General features: G+C 42.0%; 1 protein-coding gene across 2 annotated transcripts in view; it reads right to left on the bottom strand.

The window, feature by feature from the left end:
- Nucleotides 1–27,190, bottom strand: part of LOC137340148 (pantothenate kinase 1) — an 83,338-nt gene that overhangs the window by 27,351 nt on the left and 28,797 nt on the right. For both annotated transcript variants that reach the window (XM_068002489.1, XM_068002490.1), the window contains exons 2-3: nucleotides 14,042–14,394; nucleotides 12,412–12,665 (exon numbers count right to left, since the gene is read on the bottom strand). In XM_068002489.1, the coding sequence (XP_067858590.1) occupies nucleotides 12,412–12,665; nucleotides 14,042–14,394 (607 nt within the window). The remainder of the gene's footprint in view (nucleotides 1–12,411; nucleotides 12,666–14,041; nucleotides 14,395–27,190) is intronic.

The raw sequence follows: 27,190 nt of genomic DNA, 5'->3' as shown, positions 1-27,190 counted from the left end.
CATCTCCCCACGTGTTCCAGAAGCAGGCCACCAAGGGCAAGAATAAGCTCCTCCTACTGTTCAAACTGGCATGACAGGGCGATCACCCGCTTCTCAACGTTGTACAAGCTGCTGGGCGTCTCTGCCTGACCTTTCTTCCTTAAATAGGAGGGTCTTTCGAAGTACAAGTTGGCATAGGGTGAGGTTGCTCATCACCAGACTATACTCCGAAAATTAGCTATATCAACCACTCCATATTAAATGAACACCCCCATATAACTGTTGTTTATATGTTGGGTTGACCATCCTAGGTGAATACGGTGGGTAAACCGTGGCTTATATCTTATTGAGGTCTAATCAGTCCAAAGTTTTGCATATTTTGAAACATTATTTGAAACATTTCTGCTGAGGATGAGAAAACCTCAGGTTCCCTAAGCGCAATATAAAAGTTACAGGAGCTATAAACAATTATATCTTTAAATGTTCTGCTAAAGCGTGCACGTTTGAAGCATGCCGACCGATTACTTTCTATTGAAGGTGAAATTTGAACATCTTATGTCACCAGCTCTCAGAAAACCCCATTCACAAAAAAAAATCAAATCCCTGAAAAATGTCAAAGTCACTCCTGCAGCCATGTTGGTTCCCCTCTCAGCCCATTAAATTTCCAAAATAACATAAGGAAATGTATCTATTCTGAATGAGAAAAAAAAGGTCACTAAACCCAGCTCATCCTCCAATACCTAAAACAACTTTTGCTCCGCTTCTCAGGATGTCTCAGCCTTCCCTCTGCTACATTCTTCAGGCTTGGATCCTTCAACCGTTCCTAGTCAGTTACTTTGTTCTGATCCGCAGTGGTCGTATTTGTTAATTTACCATGTGTACCACTTGTTTATCCTTTAATTCTTTCCAACCAGAGCCATTCCTAACTGATTTTCTAAATTCTTTACAGGCTCATTTATTCATTTCAGCTTTCGCCACCTGAGACCCTCATTTACTTCATTCTTTCCCATCTGGCGCGTTGTGATTATTTTTTGGTTTCATTCTTTCCAGCTGAAGCTATTCATATCTATTGGTTTGATTCTTTGCACCATTATTGTTTATTTCATTGCTAATTTCCAGTTCAGGCCAGTTGTTCACTAATTTCTTGCCAGGCACTGTGATTAATGTTCATTCATTTTTTTGTTACAAGTTGTTCTCCTGTGGTATTACTCACTGACAAAATATATGGTTTATAACACACCTGAAGAACCTGGGATTTGGTGTTTAAGGTTCATTTCCACTCGACACAGAGAACTTATCAACCATCACTGGAGCAACTTGATTCAGCCAAATGAGCCATCTATTGGAAGGCTCAACACTGTTCTATGAAACATAGATGAAAAAAGACCAAGGTCCATCTAGTTCGCCTTCTACCATCCTAGTAGTCGTATGATCCAACAATAATAGTGTTGACTATTCATGGCAATTGATTTCTATCAATTAGTCTACAACAGACCCAGATATGAGATGAGGAAAACTCCCAGTGATGTAAAACTTTGGGAACCATAGGTCCAAAGTTACCTGTTCCTCCCAAGCATGCTACACTCACCATATGTCATGTCTCAAATTATTCATATAACGAATGCCAAAATGTTATTTTCTGGAAAAAAAATCTATCTAATTTGCATTTGAATGAATCAATACCTCATTTTTGTGATTGAACATCGATTTAATCCAAGATGTGCAGTTTGCTTACATGAGATTAGTGCAAATGACCATCCGTTGATGCAGTGGTGGTTTATTCCAGTGCAGTGACACAATGGCAGTGAGGCATTGTACTGTGTTGCCCAGCAACATTAACATTGAAGCACACGCTATTGTGCTGGAGTTCACTACCTTTTACATTGACACCTAAGCAGTGAGGGGAGGGGTAAACGTATGGGCAATTCTGGCTGAGGGAGACCGCCATCTTACTGAGCGTTTACTTTGAGTGTTGTGACAGCAAAAGGCTGAAATGGTGGAACTTCAGTCACTGCTCAAGAGTGTGAGGTGCACAGGATCACCAAGCTCAGAGTGGTGGACTTGAAAGTATAGGTGAAGAGAAAGATTTCAACACCAGGGGCACCTACAGCATTCTGGTGGAGCAGCTCTTCCCAGGTACCAGTTAAAGGTGGAAGGGATGGGGTTACCCTGGAGGAATGGGGACAGAGGAGATGGTCATGGGCTGGAGGGGGAGTGTTTAACAGATACAACTATTTCACTAAAGCCATTCATTATTGCCTGGCACAGTGTGTGGGCAGGCATGGGACCCTTGGCGTAGAGCTTGTGCTCTTTTGGAAACAAAGGACGTGTGCCAGAGTTGAGTTGGGAGCTCACTATATGGAAAAATTGTAATACAAAGCTCCAAGAACTTTTATATATATATATATATATATATATATACACACAAAGCTTGCTTTACCTCATTTTTCTCCTTAAAATTTCCTTGTGCATTCTGGAGATCAAGATCAAGTCATTAAACCCCTTTTTGGTTGATCTTAACCCTGGGCAGTTAAAATCACCCAAATTACATACCCACCCTCGAGCCACCCACTCAAAGCCAGCAGGGTCCTTCTTTAAATATGCAGATCAGGGCTCAATGAGGTCATCGGGCTCTGACTGCAATTTTAACTCCAGCCTGAGCAGGGAAACCACTGTGGCTTACGGTCAGGCTGAACCAGGTCAGAAGAGGATTGGGATGTGAAAGGGCCCTGAAAGGCAAGTTTCCACTTTTCTTTGCGGCGCCAGGAAGTGCAGGGATATTTAGGAAAGTTTTGGCCTCCCCCGATCCAGACACCCTTCCCCACAGTTACCTGCCTGCTGGCAGGTGGGCATGTGTAGCCCCATTTTCCATAGGCAGGCAGCCGCTGCCTGCCCATTGTGGGCAGGAAGTGGACCAGCCGCAAGCAATTGAGGCCCCGGAGTTAAAATAGCCCGGGCCTGATTATGGCAGCAGTGGGCGAGTTTCCAACTCACCTAGTCACCCAAATGGAGTTAAAATCAGGGTGCTGGTTCCCTGCTGTCTTACTATCGGGGTAGCTGTATTCTGCCAGGTCAATCTCCTGAGATGCTCACAGATAAAAACATAGGTTAGAGTTTCCAGTTGAATGGATCTGTCCCCCTGACACAGAACAGGCATGTGAGGGTTGGGAAGTCACTTGGGGTTCTATTTTATCAGATCACCCCTCAATTCATGCTGTGTCTGATGTGCCATCACACACTCAGTGTGACAGCCTTATTATAATTAAATTAAAATTGCCTCTTGAAGTTTTCCATCCATTTGGAGTTTTCCATCCATTTGGAGTTGAGGAAAAGGGAAGCTTAATGGAGCCAAAGGAGCTTTTAAAGGTACAGAGGCTACTTACTATGTGCTTTTCATTTTCATTGTTTGTGCCTTTTTAATGTTATTTTTGTCTTTTTAACTTTTTTTAAGTTGCTTTTTAGGGCTCGATTTTCGGACCCCCAAGCCGGCGGGTTCGTGGCGGGGGGGCTCCAAAAATCGGGGATTCCCGGGACGGGTCCGTAGCCCAGCTCCATCCCGCCCAGTTCTGGGTTCCCCAGTGATGCACTTACATGCGCGTGCAGCCCCCGCATGCGGGATTCCCGCCGGCAATTAAAGCCGGCGGGGTGCCACTTAAGGCATTTATTTTGATACTTCTGGTCATTAGCAGACCTGATTGACTTGATATTTTAGGAGGGATGGGATTTTCACCTCAACTGAGACTGTTTCCCGTACTGGGGAAACACTCCCAGTACAAATGGACGTGTTGCAGCCATCAGCCTGTGGCAGCTGCAAAGGTCCATTTGACAGGTGGTGGGGGGAGACCCTCACTCATTGCAGGAGGCCACTGTGTCACTTTGGACAAAGTTTGGCCTCCACCACCCTCCTCCTAACAATAAAATTCACAAACTTGCATACTTACCCTGGTGTCCAGTCACATGTACCTACCTTGCGGACCCCCTCAAACGTACATCTTCCGGAAGGGGGCCGCCATAGCTGCAGTCATGACCTCCTCGGAGGGCGAACAGCATTACCAGCCTCGCCGTCCACCTCTGACACGTGGAGCTCCACAACACAGTGCTGCACAGCAGGAGGGAGGGCAACCGCAGAGAGAGATGCGTCGCAGAAGGCACTACCCTCGCCACAGGGTCTACAGACCGAGGCTCAGCTTGCTAGACCTCTCGGAGCAGCAGTGCATACGGAGGCTCAGAGTCACTCGACATATAGTCGTGGACATCTGCAGCCTCCTTCATGCCGAGCTGCTCCCGGCTGGCCCGAGCACCATCTTCTTACCTGTCGCTCTCAAAGTCACCATTGCCCTCAACAACTTCTCCTTCGCATCCTTCCAGGGTGCCACTGGGGACATCACCAACGTCTCTCAGTCGTCTGCACAAAAGAGCCCTGCAAATACACCTACAACGCACTCTGCAGCGACACAATGGGTGGCATCATTGTGGGTCTTCATAGTGATCCTCAGGAAAGGGCATTATTGCACAAACCAGACAAGATTCGCAAAAACGTGGTAGTAGTGGTGACAATATATGTAATGTGTTGATCAGAAATCAAATACAAGCAAAAACCATGACAAACCCTCAAACACCCTTGTGCATCCCCTTCATGCTCACGACACTTTTGCCTTACACTTCCTACTGCACATATGTGGTGCATGCCCTGTGGCTGCAGCACAGGTCAGGTTGAGTGAGGCTGACCGTGAAAGAGATGCATGAGAGGGTGAGTATGAGATAGAGCCATGAGATTGTATGAGGATTGGGTTGAGTGGTAGTGGTGGGATGAGTACTGGCGAGTTGAGTAAGTGCAGGTAAGATGAGGATGAGCTTTGAGTGGGTGTGAGGAGTGATGTGATAGAGTAGTGTTGGCAGGGCAGAAGGAGATGTGGGGTGGGGGCGGTGATGTGGCAGACGGAGTGTAGAGGAATGAGTAAGTGTACTCACTTCGGCTGACCTACTGAGGTCATTGAAGCGCCTCCTGCACTGTATGCAGGTGCACGATATGTTGGTGGTGCTGGTGACCTCCTCTGCCACCTCGAGCCAGGCCTTCTTGGTGGCAGAGGCAGACCACTTCCTCCCGCCCGCCGGGGAGAAGATCTCTGTCCTCCCCCTCCTCCTCACCCCATCCAACAAGACCTGAAGTGAGGCATCATTAAACCTGGGAGCAGCCTTCCCCCTGGGCTGCTCCATGCTGTAATTTTTCCTATTTTCTGCAGTATCAGTCAATGGAGGACTGTCCCTTTAAATAGGGCTCCTCCAGCTGACAGCCTATGGTGCGGGTGCGCAGTCCGCCCGCTGCGCAGCTTTCCAGCGCGAAACCTGGAAGCAAAGGTAAGTACCTTCAATCAAGCAGCGATTGCGTGCGGAGCACCCCGATTTCACTGGGCGTGTTACCCATGCGCTCAGTCGACCCCCCGCTGCCAACCCGCCTCCCTCCTAATATCGGGCCCTTAGCATCAGAACAGCTCAGGAACGTACGTAAAAACAAAACTGGCTGACTACGGTCTGCAAAATCACTCAAAGCTAACCGTAATTGAAAAATATATAGGAATTGAACTGAAAGAAAGATCGTAAATGGAGCAGATATGAAACGAGGTTCTTCGAATACAAAAATCTCACTGTGGCTCAGGGAGCAACAAAGCTTCTAACTGCATGCTACAGTACCTTATGCCAGTTAGCAGGTCAATAGAAAGTTAATGCTTTTAAAGTACCCTAATTGCAGTATGTATTGGCTGCAGTAGTATAAGATGAAAAGGCTGCATGCCAGGGAGATCAGTTAGCACCACAGCCAGACTCCATGCACCCATCATGCCACCAACCATATCTGCAAGCCCTGGCATACCTACCTAGTAATAGCCAAGGACAACCATCTCCATAAGCTCTGGGTCAGCACAAATGCAATTTACAGCTGCCAAAAGGACACTTGCAGCCAATTTGCAACATCGGGACAGCATTGCCAGTGGCAGTCAAGTTCATCGCCGCCCTCAATGTTTCTGTCTGTGTCTCGTTCCAGGCTGGTACAAGGGTCATCTACGGTATCAAGCAAAGTGTTGGCCATACATGCAGCACCCGACTGATTGAGCAACCAGTACTTTCAGCTCCTTTCCCTCCTCCCAGCAACAGAAACAAAACAGGGCTGCCACTGATTTCACCACACTGCTGCTTTTTATTGACGGGAACTATTGGTCATCCAGGCAGCGGGTTCCTGCTCTTCCTCCAGCATCACCAGTTGCTCCTCCTCATCAGTGCACTGTGACCCACCCGGTGCTACTTCTCGAAGCTCAGTAAGTGGGATGTGTACAGCTGTGCTGGTGTTGGCGAGAGGGATGCAGGACGGTGTCTTGTTCTTGGCAGTGTTGGAAGGCTGCTCTCCCAGGCCTATAATGACAGAAGCGGAACAGATGTTAGCATGCTGCCTTCAAGATGCACCATAAATTGCAAGCTACTGTGTGAGTGAAATTTGCATTGTGTGCATGCCTGTATGTGAATGAGTGAGAAAGACAAGATATAGGTAGGGAATGGTATATGCCCTGAGCTTGGAGGAGACCTACAGCTTCATTCTTCTTCTCCTCCCTCAATGTTCTTGTAGAAACAGATGTCCAGGATTACCTCTTGAAAGGAAATCAGAAGTTTGTAATTGCTGGACCCTCCTCCAGTTCATTCTGTCTTTTGTACGGAGTTATCTCGGTGTGCGAGCAGAGTAGTCTTGAGATGCTGTAAGTTGAAGATAGTGACAGACATGTGCCCAATCTGTAGTCCATCCTGTGTCAGTAGCTGATCATGCATCGTACAGATCGGTTGTGTTGCTATGATTTGTCGTACAAAGTCCTTATAAAGATGTCATTATATCAAGAGCTTCAGTTGGAAGCTGCAGCTGGAATGTGCACCATGCCAGAGTATGAGCATGCATGATAAGCAATGAAGGTTTTAGAAGGTTCTGAGCCAACAGTAAACATGTAGCTAGTTGACAACCAATACTTTGCAGCATGCATACTCAGGCCTCATACGTATGGTATGGTTGTGTAGCCATATCTTGCCATCTTCTCCTGTATCTGTTCATAAGTCCTATGGGTACGGTACAAAATTGCCAGCTCTTGCTAGGCATGCTGTACTCCTGTCCACTGGGGAGGGTGTTCTGGAGTGCCAACCAAGGTAGCCTTCTTTACACCCACCTCATGAAGCAGCACTTCCACTTCGTTATCCAACAAGTAGGGGGTTTGGTTGCGTGCAACTCCATTACTTGCCCATTGATTCTGTTTCCTGCTTCCTCATTTGTTTTGCCTTCCAATGGTTTTCGCCAGCTACTCTTCTGGCCTGCACAGCCTTTGAAAAGCAGCCAAAAAAATTTTGTGCCCGCATGTTGCTACTTACCTTTAAGTGGCTGCATCCCTTTAAATTCCAGCTGCAGCCTTTTAAGAGCTGTTAATGCACGGATATTTTGCTATACCCACCCCCCCCCACCCCAATCACCCTTTGCAAAGCTCTCAGTAGGAAGCCCAATCCAGACAGGAGTCAACTGTATACATGAAATAAGGGCCGACCTGGAACGTCTGGTGGTGTCACTGTTCCTACTTTGGCTGAATGCAAAAGTAATACTACACCTTAGCACTGTGATTGGAAAATCAACCCTGTAGTCTCTCTTTCCATAACTATCTCTTTCCTCCTGTTTTTCTGTTCATCTTTCTCTGTGTTTTGGTCTCTCTCCATATCACTCATACAGTTTCTCTTATCCTGTTGTACTATTTCAAAGAGGAGCTGGGAGTTCACCCAATATCCTGCTTAACATTCCTCCCTCAAACAACCACCAAAAACAGAGTAACTGATCATTCATCTGACTGCTGGATGTCAGATCTTGTGCAGAAGATGGCTGCCGTGTTTGCCTACATAACAACGGTGGCCGCACTTGAAAGTAAATGGCTATATGTGAAGTACTTTGGGACATTTAAGATGTGATAAGGCATGACATTGTTACCTTTGTTCTTACCTAGTTGCCCCTTTCTGTTCACCTATCTCCCTTATAGCTCCTGTTTTGCATTATGCATATGCTCTGTGACAGATAACAAATGTGTTAACATTCAGACACAACTTTATCCATTGCCTCTTGGATATTTATGCAAAAGTTTGGTTCTTGGACATCAAATTTCACTACACGTACACGTGAAAACTTGTGATATTGTGGAATGTCGTGCCGTGACAAATCATGTGCACTAATAATGAATGAATCCATATTTACAATACTCACAAGGAATTAATCCAGGTTACAATCTATCAGAAAATGAATTATTCCATATTCAGAGTTAAATAATTAACTATTTCATAATTTATAGCCCATTTTCAGATAACCATTCCAAATAAGCTAATCAGAGCTGTAGGACAGAAATCCTTACTTACTAATCCAATTAAAAGTTTTATGTGTTTTCAAACTTTCCAAGTATAAAAATCTGAGCCTTTCATTTGACTTGAAAAACGTCATTAATATTTTTGTGCGAGGTACACAAACTGGGATTAACTTGCTGTTTTCAGTCTCTCTATTTCTTTCTTGCATGTTTTGTCTACTTCATGTATTCTACCTAGTTCCTCTGGTTTTCACAGTTTGTAACTACTTAATTGCGTTTATCTCCCTTTTCTTTTTTTCTCAACTTTCCGTCATCCTGCATTTCCTCAGTTTTATTCTATCCCATCCAGCTCTCTCACAAATCTTCAGAATTTGGTCCAGGGAAGGAGACAAAGCAACAGAACAAAGTCGCTCAGCGGCAATATTTATGTTGGAGTCAAAACACTACACTAATGGCCTGTCTCTGCAGACCCTACCGACAGGCGAGTCTCCAACCAGGTGGGTTGCCTGCATAGCTACACTGGAAGGATGGAGGACATTTGTGTGCAAGTCAGGGCAGAGCAGGAGAGGTTGGGCCAAGTTGACCGGGAGATGGTAAAAAGCAGAGGTTAGGTGTTGGCTAAAGGGGCGGGAAAGAGGTTGGTTCAGCATGTAGGGGAAAAAATAAAGTTGAGATGAAGGCAATTGGGCAGGGAGTGGAGCAGAAGTTGTAGTTGTGATCATTTACATGCATGATTAACGTTGGGTCTTAGGACATGGAGTCCATTTTGGATCAAGTGGTGCAGTAGGTGGGTGTGGGCGGATCTGGTACTATCTGCAGTTGGATGAGGATGCACCCAAGGTCAAGTCTATTGACGAGATCCGAGAGGTACATCGACTTGCCTTAGAGGCGGTGCATCGAAGGATCACTAAATTAATTCCTGGGATGAGAGGGTTGTCCTATGAAGAGAGGTTGAGTAGAATGGGCCTATACTCTCTGGAGTTTAGAAGACTGAGAGGTGATCTAATTGAAACATATAAGATTATGAGGGGGCTTGACAGGGTGGATGTTGAGAGATTGTTTCCCCTGCCTAGAGAGAGTCTAGACATAGACTAGGGGGCATAGTCGCAGGATAAGGGGTCGGCCATTCAAGACTGAGATGAGGAGGAATTTCTGCACTCAGAGGGTTGTGAATCTTTGGAATTCTCTACCCCAGAGGGGTGTGGATACTGAGTCATTGAATATATTCAAGGCTGACATGGATACAATTTTGGACTCTAGGGGAATCAAGGGATACGGGGATAGGGCAGGGAAGTGGAGTTGAGGTCAAAGATCAGCCATGATCTGATTGAAAGGCGGAGCAGGCTTGAGGGGCCGTGTGGCCTATTCCTGCTCCTATTTCTTATGTTCTTAAGGTGGGATGGGTAAAAAGAAATAACCATTTTGTTTTACAATGACAGGAGGATTATACAACATAACATAAAATGTATATTATATAACAAGTAAGGATGTTGTTACAAGTTTCAGGATTGTCTTAGATATTCTTTCAAGTAACGCAGTACTAGTTACTTTCATAAGCATTCAAGATTGCGCCCGTACAGTCTAATATTTAACTATACAATAGTGTAACCCAGAGGTCTAACGATAGGACCCCCGGTGATCTGAACTTGATACTGTGTCTTCCACATATGCCCTCACATATGCTTTTGCAATCTTACAGAAGGTGGACTGAAACACAATGATTTATATCTGGCCTCTCCTCATTAAGTTGGTTTATTTTATAGAAAGCAAGTGAATATAGAGAGTAAAAGATAAAATCAAATCTCATCTTGATTCAACTACCTATACAACCCTCCTCGAGAACAAGAAAAATAATAAAAGTGCACCACACAATCCCCATTAACAGTCTTCTGATGATGACTAGCCCTAGGTTTGAGCTGAGCAAGCTTCCCCTCGTTGGGCTAGGCTTGCTCCCCACAATCAGCTGGCTGGCTGACTGACCACCTTGTGTCCATCTTTCCTTTTCTTAATGTTTCCAGCCAGTCCCTCTGACTCCTTCCCCATATAATGATTCACCAGCAGGCCAGTCAATGACACCAGTGACCTGCCCTCCTCCCTTGGGGTGTGGGTTTGAAGGAAATATCTCCTGCTATTCTCAAAATGAATAGGGAGCACCCTGACTTAACAGGCTTTGGGTAAGACAACTGAGTTTGAAGCAGACAATGAGCCATGACATTCACAAACTGGCTTGTGTAGCTTTAATGCACAAATTAAGCCTGCAGCCTATGTTTATTGTGAGAAATCACTGTTTTAAACCAATACTTAAACACAGGACATTCTGAAATCCTTTTTGTGTAGAAAAAAAATGATCAACAATCCTGAAATGTGAAAAAGTCTTCACATCCCTTTCCTAACAAACACAAAGGCCTTGAAGAAACCTGCCTTCTGCTAAAGTATTACTATATTAGACTGAAGAGAAAGAGGCAGCTTTAGTTGCATTCCAGGTGCTTCAGTCTTTCAGAGCGACACACGCATTGACAATTGTGTGTTATGCGAGTTGTTGTCCACCAGTGTGCTATGAACAGAGTGACACGGGCGCACTAGGAGTCTGATACTTAGTGGACCCTCTTCACCCAGGGGCCTGGGGAATGTAGCAGAGCTCAAGTCTCACACTTCAGAGACAAGGGCAGGTCTGTAAGGGCAGCAACATCCTGGAGGCATTTCTAACATTCAGTGGCTGATTTTATGGCTAAGTTTAGCGTTTTCTTCTGAATTATAAAATTTTTATGGGTTTATCATCTTTTAAACTTTATTTATAGGGTTGTATATTCTGCTGTGTTAGAAACAAAAATGCAACTGGAACCACTGAAGAGATAAATGCAATATCGTGAATCATTGAAATAACAGCCTTTCAAGTGTTTGCTTTTCTGTGGGATCTTTATTGGTCTAACATTTCACAAATCTATGTGCTTAATTTTTTTTATATATTAGTCACTGAGAAGAGCTTGATTTTTTTTTCTCAGTTACAAACTTTTCTGCACTATCCACAGATTTCAACGTGTGACACCCTACAGGCAAGACTTTTTATACAAGAGAGACTAAAAGAACGTACATGCAAAAAGTATGAGATGCTTCTATCCCTTTCTTTAAATTGTCTAATATTAAAACAGTCTACTATTTTAAAATTCGAAGTTGTTGTTTGCTTGCAAGAGAATCAAGGAGTTTGAATTAAGCAATTTAAATAAAACAGCACCGGAGGTGTATGATTGCAATTTGAATTAACAGATAATTCAAATTAAGTAACTTCTTATTAAGAGGAGTAGACTGTACATTCCTTGTACATTTGGGGGTTGAAGTCAAACACCCACTATTAAATTGCCATAGCCTAATTATATTGATTGACAACATTATGTCATTGGGTAAGCAGAGATCAATCTATTAGAATAAAACTGAAGCCAAGCTCCCTGATAGTTCAGATGAAAATGTGCAGCTGAGTCACACAGAGCAGACTTCCCCAGCTTTTAGTCTTGGTCAATGCCGATTTGTCTGCTAACAGTAAGGTTGCTATAACTGGCCTCAGTACCCTGGTCTAGAATCCACTAATGATCAAGATCGCTGTATTGTGACCCTTGCATGTGGACATTAGGAGGGGGCAGCATCAGGCTTGGCTGTTATGCCTACCCTGCTTCTTCCTCCCACCTCAATTAGCCTTTCAACATTGCCTGGGCTCACACATAAAAAATGGCTACATGGGCAGGATACCATCCAGCAGGAGTCAACACCTTCAGGAAAGGGAGGGAAGAAAATTGGCCAAAATAAAAATATAAAAGAACTGAACCCACAGATATCAGAGTTGGCCCTGTCATTATGTATCATGTGTTTTTATGCTAAAATATATTTCCCTCTTTTCTCCACCCCACCCCCCACTTCCAATTCAGAAATACAACACAACAAGTCAAACAGAAACCATTTTGGAGTTTTAAATGACACACACAATGCATTGACGTGCATAAGACTGTAAAACTACCAGTCTACCATTTTAAATATGCAAACAGCAATGTGGCAGGGTTATGAATGTCTATGTGCTTACCTGGTTCCAGTCACCCTTTTGTAATTATCTTTGGAATAAACAGCCAAGATGCTGACCCCTGAACCTATGTTAACCAGCAACATTGGGTAAGGGTTATCTAAGCAATACGGCTTTTTCTGGCACTGGTCGGGGTCAGTTGGTTTTTCAAAATAGTAGCATTCCGACTGACCATTGTACCCAACGGAATCAATGTAAAGCAGGCCTTGGATTAAACAGTCCAATTCGTCCAATTTGTGGAGCTGTAAATCAGCCATCTGGAAAACAGCAGTAGTTAAATAAACAGCAAATTAACAAGTGCCTGTGTGATTAACATTTGTGACAAAGAACAGTGGAAACTCAATATTACAATGTTTCCAACTAAACGAATTCTACACAGTTTCCTTTTGTTTTGCAAGGGAACTACACCATACTTAGAATGCCAGATTAGTAAATGTGCAGATCCATGTTGATTTGAAATCAATTCACATAAGGTTATCCAGATCTTCCTTTAGTGGTAAAATTAAAAAGAGATGTGCCAGTCCAAATGTGAATATTTTTCTGTTATAGCCATATCCAAACATTTAAGACCAAAATATATATGTAACTTTTAGACTGGAGGCAACTACAACTACAACAACTTACATTTATAATGTAGTAAAACAAGACGCTTCACAGGAGCATCGAGCCACATAAGGAGATATAAGGAGAGTCTTAAAGGAGAGAGAAGTAGAGAGGCGGAGAGGTTTAGGGAGGGAATTCCAGAGCTTAGGGCCTAGGCAGCTGAAGGCACGGCCACCAATGGTGGAGCGATTAAAATCGGGGATGCACAAGAGGCCAGAATTGGAGGACAACAGAGGACTAGAAAAAAAGCTATTCAATAATCTAGATGATTTTATACCAAATGCATGACATCATTGGCAATAGGAATTGGGATCCCTGCAGCAGTGATGGTACCTTATAATGGTGGAGGTAAATGAAGGTTTTTGGATTGGTGGATGTAGGTAATAATGTGGCTCATGATCTGTACTGGAACCTCTTTTGTTCTTCATTGATATAAATGATTTAGACCTAGTTATCTGAGGAATGATATAGAAGTTTGCTGATGATACCAAATTAGAAGGCAAATTTTGAGGAAGAATGCAACACATTGTAGGAGGAGCTAAACAGGTTAGCAAAGTGGGTAGATTGATAGTAGATGCAGTTCAGTACAGTGAAATGTGAATTGGGAAAAAGAACAATGAAAGGAAGTACACCCTAAATGGCAAGACACTTAACAGAGTAGAGGAACAGGGAGATCTAGGGATGCAGACAAATAAGATCTTTAGAAATGGGGAATTCAGGTAGAAAAAGCCATAAAAGGGAAAATAAAAACAAGGAAGTGATGCTGAATTTGTACAATAAGTTGATCGGACCATGGTTCAGGTATTGCATGCAGTTCTGAGCACCCAATTATAAGAGGATATTAGAGCCACGAAGGGTACACCAAAATGATGGGTTATAAGAATGAAGGATGGCTTGAAAAAAGTCAAAGCTTTTTCCACTGGAACAGTGAAGGTTGGGTGGTGGGGTGGGAGGTTGGATCTAATTGTTTGTCAAGCAAGTCACTTTCTACATTCTCTCACAGGAATTCAGTTGCACAACTATGACGTACCATTCTGAAATCCTCCTCAAATTTGTAAGCACCACCTCCTGTGGCACACATAGTGGTGTGTAAACTAGAGAAATTTTTGTCTCTACCCATTTGAATGAATTTAGGCATGGAATGCGTTGGAAAGCGGATAAAATGCAAGTTCCCTTTGCGTCCACACATTGTCAAGTTCTTCAGCTCCAGGTGCACATCCCGGATCCCTGTTTTTCCATAAGCTATATTAGAGGTCAGGTACTTCCTAATGCTCTTCAGGTTCTCAACTTCCTCCTGTTCTTCTTCAGCTGTGATGTCCTTTGGTTCAAAATACACAAGTTTGACAAGAGTTCCACCAATATCCATTCCAAACCAAGGGAAAGCTAGGAGAGAAAAAAAATAAGTCAATATTACATGCAGCTGTGCCATTTGCACATTGTTTAATTTATTCTGTGACTAGCATAAGACACTTAAAAAAAGTCAGAAATTTTCAAATCTAAATCAGAAGCAATAATATCAATAAATATTTATGTTTCAACTGATCAGCAGGAGCAACATAGTGTTTTTTTTCAGGAAACAGAAGCCAGTACTTAAAGCATGAGAGTTACTCTTGGAGAGTTACCGTCATAGGTCTTAAAACTGGATTTATCAGCACCTAGTACAAAGGAATCTACCATATGTCACGCAGATGCCAAGACAATAAATATATTGTTATTTTCCAGCTTCTTTTTCCCTCTTAAAACCGGTCACACTTCAAACCTTTGTTGCATCTGAGTTTGGTAATCAAGCAATTGTTGAAAATGTATGTCCTTTTATTAAAACAAACTATTTATCCAACTAAAGATATTTTTTGCAACGCCAACTGGAGGTTAATCTGGGACACCCACGGACTACACTCTAGTGGAATGTTTTAGCTGACAGAAATTACACCTATTATAACAGTGCCACAATATTTTACATACACACTGAGAAATAAGCAAAGATACATTCTAAACAAAATATAAACAGCTTCAAAACTGCAATTTTTCTGTCAACTTAAAAATCTTAATTGTAAATAAAACTCATTGGTCTTCACATTTCAAAATGTGAGTGGAGAAACCAGAGGTGCACCATGTTGGCAGTTTTGGATTAAATATTTTAGAATAGTTTATACATGAGTAAACAATTGAAGATAATGGCGTAGAGTTGAGACTTTGGGCGCAATCGGGAAATTGTGCCCAAAATGGCTTGAAATCGCGCTGGTTAGGTTAGGCTTCAAGTTCCCACTAAAATTTATTTGCATAATCACAAACATAAAATCTTCCATGAACCAGCGCTACAGGCAGCGTAATAGAACGTAATCGTTTTTTTTTCTTTCCATTAAAAAATATTCATTGATGTATTTAAGAGTAGTGACCTGGTGCAGTTTTATTAATACAGCTGAAAATGGATTTATCACCAAAAATATGCATTTTTAATAAGAGTTTCTAGTCCTCTACATGTGAGTAACCTGATTGAAAATTAATTTTAAAAAACTGTACTGAACCATTTAATTGGTATACTCTACACAGTTTCTTAGTAAATTAAATATTTTTTGATATGGAAAAACTTCTCCAAGGTATCTACTAGCGCCTGTGTGCCTAAAAAAATGAGCCCAATTTGAAGAGCCTTCCCAAACCAGCGCAAGTTGCAGAATCTCACAATTACGACCTGGGAGCGTGGTCAGTTGTGTGGGCAGGGCCTGATTCGGGCAAACTGAATCTTGAACCAGCGTAAAAGATCGCAGAAAACACGAACATTTAAAATTCCCCGATCACTTGCGCTGGTTTGGCACATTCCGCCCAGTGTAAACAAGTGGAAACTCGACCCCAACATTTTTGTTTAATTGGTGCATTCAAAAAGTTCAGCTAAAAATCTTTACTCCCCTCCCAAATATAGTTCTACATTGGCTGATTCTGACGATTACATTATAAACTTTGATTTTGACCAGAGATGCAGGAAAGATTACGGGGAGATTTAATAGAGGTGTTCAAAATGATGAGGGGTTTTAATAGAGTAGATAGGGAGAAACTGTTTCCACTGGCAAGAGGGTTGGTAACCAGAGGATACAGATTTAAGATAACTGGCAAAAGAACTCAGCGTGTTGTTATGATCTGGAATGCAATGCTGGAAAGAGTGGTGGAAGCAGTTTCAACAGGAACTTTCAAAAGGGAATTGGATATATACTTAAAAAGGAAACATTTACAGGGCTATGGGGAACGAGCAGGGGAGTTCAACTAATTAGATAGCTCTTTCAAAGAGCCAGCACAGGCACAATGGGCTGAAGGGCCTCCTTTTCCTTCCTATGTTTTGTGGTGTATCATTCTATGATTCTTATCCGAATATAAAACTCTCATTTTGGCTACTGTTTTTTTAATTTAAAACAAACCAGGAATTTCTTTTTCTTCCCAACAAATAGAAACCTAGTAATTTGGCCAGTCCCAGTGTCTAGGAAGCATTACATTTGTGATATCTCCCATATCCCTCTATCAGACTTTTGGCAAGGTACTTATCCAATTCCCTTCAATTTGGTGATAAAATCAGCCCTCACTTCCTCCCTTGACTGTCCATACCGTTCCTTTGTTGCCATCTTCATGAAGTAATGAAATCCAAACTCTCTTTTCACCTTCCCTCCACTATGGCTATGTCCTCTTGTTATAGAACCTGCGACTATGTTAAATATGTTGACGTTTATCTTGTTTATTTCAATTAGGATCTTGAATATTTCATTAAATCAGTCCTGACCCTTCTCTTCTCCATAAGCCTCTCTTCATAGCTGGCATTAGGCACCCATGTTATCAATCTAGTTGCTCATCACTGCACCTCTCCAATGCCTGGATGTCTTACTCAAATATGGTGACCAGAATTGTAATATATTTCTAAAAACTGGTTTATGCGATTTGTTGTATGAATCCATTACAAGAGCACAAGTTTGAAATGTTCACTGATTTAAAAAAAAACTATTCATAAAATTGAAATAAAACTTATGCAAAACAAGAAATTTTGAAAATATATTGTTGAACGGGAGCTTCCTCAAAAGTGATTTTAAACCTGCCCTTTTGGGAGATTTGAAAAATGGAGGTCTGTTTGTCCAAAGCAACAGCAGCAATTTGATCATCTACAAGCAATGTGCTTGAATAAACAACTTTGTAAAATTGTAAATTCACGCGGGCAAAAGGATGAACAGCAAAGATGAGACAAATTCCATTTTTCAACTTGATTAAAAAAAAAAGGATAATTTCTGCCAAAATCTACAAAATCAGTGTAATATCTTACTGGGAAGTGGAAGTTCATTGATCAATCTCTGAAGAAAACTTAGCTGTGGTTCAGATAAGTTAAGATATTTATAAATATAGATGACGTTTTAAAAAAAAACAAAAAAAGTGAAACTAAGTAATCTGAATAACAGATAGAACATCAGCTTCTGGATAATATCAGGTCGGCTGTTCTAAATTAATTGTGCATTTAGCATTAGGATTTTTTTTTGAAAGGAGAATTAAACCCGAAAGCTATTCTCTTTCTTTACTTCGCACACTCATCTTCATTTAACTGCTGTTTTTCTGCTGCTCTTCCTACAGTTGAAGACTGTACTCACTTATTTTGTGCATCTGGGTTGCCACTGACAAGATGAAGATCTATTGTCTACAATGTTCTCATGCTAAAAATTATGAATGTGGTGCAATCAAGGAGACAAACGTTTGTGGGGGTGGAACTTTAAAAAGTGAATTTGCAATATAGCCATTTATCACGTATTTCAAAAACAAATATTCTTAACAGCTGAAAAAAAAAACCTCAATGAAACGCCGATAATAAATTTATTGCACTATATACACAGTAAGTAAATGAGACCACTGCTCTCCTTTCTAGTTTGAATTCAAATTCAGGAACAAGTGACATAATTTGGTATGCAGTGTATAATGGGTTTAAGCTGTCAGATCCCAAGTAAACCAAGGGAAAATCCCCGCCAAAAGTCCCCTATGAACATTACTGAATCGGCATCACGTGGGATTCACATTAGGGAGATTCAAATTAGGTGGATACCACATTGGTCTCTCGCTAGCAAGTGGTTCTTTGGATACTAGCCCCATTGGTAAAACAACTGCACGTACATAATAACAAACATTTTTAGGAATAGGAAAAGCTTATTTCGCCCAACAACTGTCCTTTCTTTGCTTAATCTGAACCTTACCAGTTGCCTTCTCACCTCATCCCTCAATCCCTTCTCGAGTAGTACACACACACACACACACACACACACACACTTTTGCCTGTACAGCTCAGGATGAGTTTGCGTGTACATCTAATTCCCAAGTTTGTCTACAGTGCTACAGAAGAATCAGTATCTTTCAGATCTCCCAACTTCATCTCTTTAAATGTAATGATGGTATTTTGTAATCGGGTTCGGTCTCTGCTCCATTTGCCTCACAGCTCAAAGTCATCGACGTTATGTTCCTGCAGCTTAATGACAGTTTGCTTTGTGACTAGCCAGTCTTTAATGGCACTAGCGGAAACTTCGCAGTAACTGTCAATAAATCTCCACAAAGGCTACACTTTCAGCAACTCTTACCTGAAAAATATGCCTGAAATATCAGAAAAATTGAAAAACAGCTTGCAATAAAGTGTTTTGGTGTATAGTATTACACAAGAGCCTCACTCCAAAAGCAGGTGAACTAAAGTCAGTGCAAAGTAGTTTTAATTTGCACCACTACTAAGAAGTCGTAATGTAAATCCAGGGTCAGGGTCTGAGCTAGCTCTGGAGCAAAAAGGAGCGAAACGACAACTTTAAAGGCAACATCTTAATGTTGGTAGAAAGTAAAACCGTTTTGCACCAAAGTTAGAATTGTAGCGTAAATGCAGCCTAAGAAAGAACCACATTCATTTGAGCCTATCTGTAGAAGAGTCCTTTGCTTGAATAAAGAGTCCTTCTTTGTCAATAGCTTTTACTTCCACAAGCACTGCCACTTGCCAAACAATTGTTTTTTTGTTTTCATTATGACTCCCAACACAGTTGGTTAGTGGACATACACCCCATGAATTCACCTTTGTCTAGGGTCAATACAGTTCTTATCTGTACAATCAAGGACAAAGGTTTATTGGATGATAATGCATCACGCCACATTACTGCAAAGGCATCAAAATCCAAACCGCTACATTTGAAGATGCATGTAACCGTATTTGTAATTAAAGAGAGATTAAACGTTTACTCGGCACAGTGATATATACAAAGGGTAGACAGTTATATAAAAGTTTTGTCAATAAATAAACCAAATTTCCAAGTAATTTTACTTTCTCCCACACTAGCTATCAATTATAAAAAAACAAAGCTGCAGATTGTCCCCTAAAAATGAATGTAAACACTAAACAGAGTGGTGAAAGGCAGCAAGTAATTGTGGCAAATTTTAAAATTACAACTCCAAATTTGCCATTAGGCAATAAAATGGCCAAGGAAGTTCAACACTGAAATCGAAAGTTAATGAACTTTTATATTGTGTCTCACGACGTCCTCGAGACTTCTCAAACTGCTCCACATCCAATTAATTACTTTAGAAGTCCATTTACTGTTATTATGTAGGCCAAATATTATACTTTGGTTAAAAATGTGCATCACAATTGAGGATGAGAGAAAGAGACCAAGTGACTTAGAAAGGGACCTGGAGTGATGTTGGATTCATCATTTTTAATCCTTGGACAATGTGAAGCACTGAAACAATAGACTGCTGGGACATATAGTTAGAACAGTAGCGCACAAGTTTATGAAGGTTATGCAGAGTCTCTAGACTAAATCAGCCAGACCATACTTGGAATATTGTGTTCAATTCTGGTAACATTGTCATGAAAGCATATGCAAGCATTGGACAAACTGAAAAGATAGAACAACTAGATTGATCCACTTGTAAAGGGGATGACTTATGAGGATAGATTAAGGCATTTAAATGCAATAGTTTAAACTGTGATTAGGGAGCACCTGATTAATATTTTGTAAACCTCAAATTATATAGACTTCAAATTCAACCAGAAAGAAGTAGACAGAAAATCTCTGAACTCAGTACAGTCTAAAGTCCTGCAGACAAGTCAACAATTCCACACCAGAGTTCAACCTCAAAAACATGGCAGAGATAAGTCATTTCTCTAAAATCATAACAGGAGAAGCAAGAGAGTTATTTAATGCCTAAAGTGCACTACCAGGAACAGGAGAACTTCTCGCAGCTACATCTGCACTTCAACACTGTTCAATCCAAAATGTCTGCATGAAATACCAATCCACTCCTTGCTATAATAATCTTAAGCATGGCAGTTAACTTCATGCTACAGTACAGTCTAACGGATGGCAGTAAACTCCTTGCATTGGCACAATTCCACTGGTATAAAGTGTCCACTACTAAAATCAGCCTGGTTATTATATCATTCTTCATGCGTGAGCTTAGACAGTATCACCACACAAACCGACTGCATGGCATTGGGCATCATAAATGATCCTCGTTCTGTCCTTGGCAACAAACATGGACTTCCAGCAGAAACTGTTATGTAACTATTAGAAGCAGGATCACTGATTGGATTTACTTTCTCTTATACTTAGAAGCCTGAAAACCAATTGTAGCTCAACACCATCCTGGACAAAGCAGTCTGCATGATCAGCACCTAATCCACTAGCCTAAGCATCCACCCCCGCCACCACCGGCATACGGTGCCTGCAGTGTGTACCATCTCCAAAATGCACAGCAGCAATTTGCCAAGTCTGCCTCAGCAGCACCTGCCAAACCCTGACCTCCACCACCTAGAAGGACAAGGGCAGCAGGTGCAAGTGAACACCATCATCTCCAAGACCCCTTTCAAGTCACACAACATCCTGACACGGCCACATATCGCCTTCCTTCATCATCTGTAGGTTAAAATCCTGCAACTCCCTACCTAACAGCTTTGTGGGAGTACTATCACCACACGGACTGCAGCGGTTTAAGAATGCTGCACAGAACCATCTTCTCAGGGCAACTAGGGATGAGCAGAAAATACCTCGCCAGCGACGCCCAAATCCCAAGAATGAATGAATAAAAAAAAGTGCCCAAAACTAGTATCAGCTATTCACTGCCCTAATCAGGTGGCCCACTGGAGGTGCTCAAGGCATCGGTCTTTTTTTAGTTGCAGCTCTGGGTTACCTAGTGTAAATGTAGGAATCTGACTAGAATCCAACTAAACGAGCATCATGTTAAAGTGGCTCTTGTTGCAGTTGTCAGGGCCTCACCTTGTTATTACATCATATACGCCAAGGTCTCACTTACCAGTGCAAAAGCACATCATATGGCACATACTTACGTGCTAATCACACAATTATCAGCTTTTACAAAAGAACACAACATATCTCTCTGCCTCATAAAATGAAGCAATTTTCCTTCAAACTTTAGTGGACACGAGGCTTGGGAGAAAGTCACATTAGACATTAGGAGAAAACTTTTTAGGGCCTGCAACTAAGGCGAGTGATTTGTCATGGAGTGCTGTTACCACAAGAAATGTGATTTTCACGTTAAGCTGCTGGTGAATATTTAAGAGTCTGGTTTTTGCACAGACTTCAGCTGACACTCTCTAACCACGCCTGCTAATTTATTCTGAAACGCCTTTCCTGATCGTGAACCCCCTCCCCCATCCTGCACATTGATGTTGGAAGTTCCTGCTCAAGCTAATCCTGATTTCATGATGGAAGAGGGCCAATTAAAGCTAAACCCAACAAATTTCAATCTGTCTACCTTGCTTTAGTCACATCCAAGAGGCAATCAAATAAACTGTCAGTTTAATGTCTGATTTGGTTCCTTTCAGATGTCTGATTTGACCTTTTTGAGATAGTAGGGTGACATAACATTTTCTTTCCCTATGAACTGACCTTTGTTGAAAGCAGTTTTGAAGATGTACGGTTTCAATTTATTTCATAGGATGTCAGGGCATTGGAGAGGGTGCAGAGGATATGAACTAGAATGATACCAGGGATGACAAACTTCAGTTACCTGGAGAGATTAGAGAGACTGCGGGTGTTCTCCTTGGAACGGAGAAGGTTTGGGGGAGATTTGATAGAGGCGTTCAAGATCGAGAAGGGTTTCGATGGAGTAAATAAGGAGAAGCTACTTCCACTAATGGGAGAGTCGGTGGCCGGAGGTTACAGATTTAAGGTAATTGGCAAAAGATCCAGAGTGGAGATGAGGAGAATTTATTTTGTGCAACAGGTTATGATCTGGAGTGCACTGCCTGGGAGGGTGGTGGAAGCAGATTCAATGCTGACTTTCAGAAGGGAATTGGATATACACTTGAAAAGGAAAAATTTGCAGGGCAATGAGGAAAGAGCAGGGGGAGTGGGACTAATTGGATAGCTCTTTCAAAGAGCCAGCACAGGCATAATGGGCCGAATGGCTTCCTTTTGTGCTCTATGGTTCTATATACTATAATTAAAGTTTCTGAATCTTGTCTGTACGTTTTGTAACTTGGCAGTAATTACACTGAGGATTATAATTATCTGACTCAGGTGGGTGAGTGAATAGCACAGACATTCGGACTCGAGGTTGGACAATTACAACAGCAATGCACACTGTGCTTTTGAGGTTGCACATTCAGACTGCCTTTTGCAAGAGAGTACTAGGGTGCATCATGAGGAATCAAAAACAGCCATGCAGCCAGTCACAGAAAAATTACTATTTGTCCAAAAAACAGAATCCACTGAACATAAAAGTGTGAGAATTAAGGCAGTTGGTGGGAGTACAGTATTTGCTGACATCTCTCTCAATAAACCAGATCAGTCAGAACTGCATACCTGACAGTTTTGTGTAATTCCAGGGTATCCGTCCTTTAACAGCCCTACCTACCTGAAGCTCACGCCCATGATGTAAATCCGACCAAACTACAAGGTTGACAGATGAAATAGCTGATAACAGACAGACACATCTTAAACATTCTTGCTGAATCCTATACGTCAGCTGACGACAATATTTTAAGGAGGAACCGAATCAGACATTAAACAGACAGTTTATTTGATTGCCTGTTGGACGTGACTAACTTGAAAAAAATAATCCTCCTTAAAAGCAGCAAAGAGCAACATTATAAATAAGAAAACTATTCCACTGAAAACTCTCAGCATTGATAAACGATTACACACGTTACATGTAGAACTTTAAAATCACAATACGCCTTCTAGGCATTGCACACATAAAAGGGCTTTTTGGAGACAGTTTCTAAATAAATTAAGGCAATCAAGTTTGCTGTTCTGAGAAGAAAGTGCAGCCAAAAGGTCGATTCAGAGCAAACGTGAGGGTTGAAAGCAAACATTCCTCTAATTCCAGTTCAAATTAGATGAAATTTGTGGTCTGAAGCAGCAGAATACACAAACGGCAGTGAATGATTATGTTACGTTCACCTCAGAAGAGCAAGGTAACAGTGTAAGTGAAGATAAGCCAGGAAATCATAAGCCAGGTAGTCTTACATCAGTTGTGGGCAAATTTCCAGAGTCCATAATGCTAAATGGTAAGATCTTAACAGGGTGAAGGAGCATATCAAATGTCTAGGGGCGAGTGGGAGGGCAGGTAGAACAAGCCACAAAAAGCATCACCGAATATAAAAGCAAGGAAATGATGCTGAATTTGTACATTTGTAAACAATCTTACAACACCAAGTTATAGTCCAGCAATTTTATTTTAAATTCACAAGCTTTCGGAGGCTACCTCCTTCGTCAGGTGAACGATGTGAAAATGAAATCCTCGAGATGAAATCGCATTTATAATTCACAGAACAATGCTTGGTGAATTTGTACATGGCACATGAACAGGTGAGTTCATGAAACTCCATTATAGGAAGCATATTAGAGCCATGGAAAGTGTAGAGAAGATTCAGTAGAATGCGAGGTGAGAGGCTCATAAAGATTATAGTTATGGAGAAAGGCTCAAAAATTTGGGGCTTTTTTTACTGGAAGGTTAAGGAGGGGGAACGAAGAGGTTTAAGACAATGAAAGATTGGTTCCACTGATTGGTGAATCAGTAACAAGGAGGCATATATTTGGGATTAACACTTGAAGAACAAAGGAGGAAATTGGAAGAAATATTTTCACAAGGAGGTGTGATAAATTAGTTCCATCCTTTGTCATGGTACATAAGGGATTAAAAATCACATTCACTCACAGTTTATTTAGATACACAAGAGGACCAGAATAGACATTACATCTGTTCAGGTATCTGGGGAAGGCTGAACTATTTAATCCAAATACAAGCATCTTGTGGGTTTAGTTTGAATATATACTTGATTGGCAGTTCTAAGAAACATATATTTAAATTTCCTTTCTCCCAGTCATATTACTCAGCCTGCCTGGTTCAAATTGAGTAGTCTGTCTGAAGAGAGAGAGATAGAGCAGAGAGACTGAATGGACGGACAACAACAAAGGGCAATATTCAGGGGCCTTCGGGGTAATTTTAACCCTCCAAGAACGGCTGGGAGGGGAGCGAGTGCAAGATTAAAACAGCAGCTTTTTGGAGTGGGACCGCATCCCGGCTCCAACGTGCCCACTCTGGGTTTGACCCAGGCATGTTTGGATGCCTGTACACAACAGACACCCAGAAGTCCCGCCCTCCCTTAAGGCCGACGGGCCGATACTTAAATGGGCAATGTATCTCATTGAAATAGTTGAGGTACTTCATTTTCTTGTATTGCAAAAGTAAAATGAATTTAACCTTACCTGTTCGGGTTTCCCATCGCTTCCGATTCATGTTAGGTGAAAGCAGGCAGTAAGGGCCGGATCCATGAGGTAAGTGCCTTTATTGCACTACTTGTGGGCCAGGAGGAGCAGAAGTGCTTATCCCAGGCCCAACAAGCTCACCTGGTGTGATAGGACTCCCGCGATCGAACGCAACCGCCCCCCACCCCCTGATCTTCGATGGTGGACTCCTCAACCTTCAAGGCTCACCCGATGCTGGACCCCCTGATCTTCCGATGCTGGCCACCGCCCCACCGGATGTCGTTCACGCTCCCCCACCGTCCCTCCCGCTCCACCTCCGCTTTGTTCTACAGCCCACGATCTCTCTCTCCCTCCCGCCCCCCCTCTCTGATTCGTGGCTCCTTTCCCTTCCAACGGGCAGCCAGCCTGTCAATCTGGCTGCATGGCACGTGGGAAACCCAGAAGCACAAATGCTTACCTTCAAATGAGTTGCGATCGCAGGTTGCAATGCATTGGGTTCTCGACTGCCAGCTAAAATCATTGTAAACAATTTTACAACACCAAGTTATAGTCCAGCAATTTTATTTTAAATTCACAAGCTTTCGGAGGCTTCCTCCTTCGTCAGGTAAATGTTCAGGAGCTCCTTGAAGCCTACGCATTTATACATATAGAACAATACATGGTGTTTACAGACTGCCCCTGCAACTGCCCGTTGCCAAGGCAATCACCGTGTTCAGACAGAGAGGTGTCACCTGCAGAACCCCCGAATACACATTCAACAACAAAACAAACAGGAAAAAAAAGAGAGAGGCAGAGACATCCGGAAGGCAGAGAAAGCCAGCAAATGACCCATTATATTAAAAACAGATAACATTTGTTCGCTGGTGGGGTAACGTGTAGCGTGACATGAACCCAAGATCCCGGTTGAGCTAAAATCATGCGCATTGTGTCCAGACCAGTTCACATTACAGTTTAGTGCAGTAGACACAAAAGTTTGTTTCTTCTATCTTCCAAGGAGGGATAGTCAAGCATGTAACTACTGTTAATCTACCACATGTCATTGTTTCTGATCGCTTATCTATTTATTGGTTAATTAATCTGTTTGGCAGTTTAAAGCTTAAGCCATGGCCTAGTGAAGTGTCGATTCTACCAACTTGTGAGGTCGAGGAAGATCACTAGAGGGAAGGTGGTTTAACCAATTACCCAAATACAGTAACAAGGGGTTTATGTTTGATCCCTGGGTTCACTACAATTTCTCTATATATTTGGTAGGTTAAGGGCACACTGTGGTTTGTGGGGAGCAAGAGCTCACCTGCAGGAGTGGCCAGAGATGCTGAACCCGAGAAAAGCACCTTCGGTAAAACCCAGAAAGGTTACTGGAACACGGAACGGTTTTCCATATGTGTCTATAGAAATTAGATCAATTAAGAAGAACTGGATAAATATTTCAAAGGCAATAATACAAAAGAAAATGGGCAAAAAGACAGGGAAATGAATTTGAATAGATAGCTCCAGTTTAAGATCTAGAACCTGCACAGGCCCATTGGGCTTCTTCGGTACTATAATTTCTATCATTCTATACTGCCTCAGCCAACACTGTGAAACTACAGCTTGATATGCTACTCCTGTTTGAAGAAAGCAAACAAAGACCAAGAAGTATGTCAGCAATTGTATACAATGATATTCATGACTGAAGTAAATGGCCAACAACCCAAGTTAAAACACCTAAGAAATCATGTGAGCAAGTTGTATATGCATAGGGGTAAGGATGAAGCATGATTTAGTCAGTCAATAGTACATTTATTGCTGCATATTTTATCTTCATCCAACACAGTCTGCAGTTTTGCACATTAACGTGGATAGACTGGAGAAGCTGGGGGTGTTCTCCTTGGAACAGAGAAGGTTGCGAGGAGATCTGATAGAAGTTTTCAAAATCATGAAGGGTCAAGAACCAGAGGACATAGGTTTAAGGTGATTGGCAAAAGAACCAAAGGTGACATGAGGAAAAGCTTTTTTACACAGTGAGTGGTTAGGATCTGGAAGGCACTGCCCGAGGGGGTGGTGGAGGCAGATTCAACTGTGGCCTTCAAAAGGGAATTGGATAAGTAGTTGAAAGGAAAACATTTGCAGGGCTACGGGGATAGGGCGGGGGTGTGGGACTAGCTGGACTGCTCTTGCATAGAGCCAGCCCGGACTCAATGGGCCAAATGGCCTCCTTCCGTGTTGTAACCTTTCTATGATTCTAACAGGAATTAAAATGATCATGTGATTCTCAGGCTAGAAGGCAACTCTGCAGCTAAAGTGAAATTTAGCATTTACCTCATAAACTTTCACCAGCAGCCCGATTAATAATCTGGGAATGACTAACAATTTCTAAAGCTATCAACAATTGTGATCATCTAAATGCTTGTGTAAACAGTGCTGATGCTGAATAAAAGATTTTCAAAATATGGGGATGTATTGACTAACAATGGTGCAGTATT

This window comes from Heptranchias perlo, chromosome 21, assembly GCF_035084215.1.
Source record: "Heptranchias perlo isolate sHepPer1 chromosome 21, sHepPer1.hap1, whole genome shotgun sequence".
NCBI classification, from domain to species: Eukaryota; Metazoa; Chordata; class Chondrichthyes; order Hexanchiformes; family Hexanchidae; genus Heptranchias; species Heptranchias perlo.
This window is presented reverse-complemented; position numbering and strand designations above follow the sequence as displayed.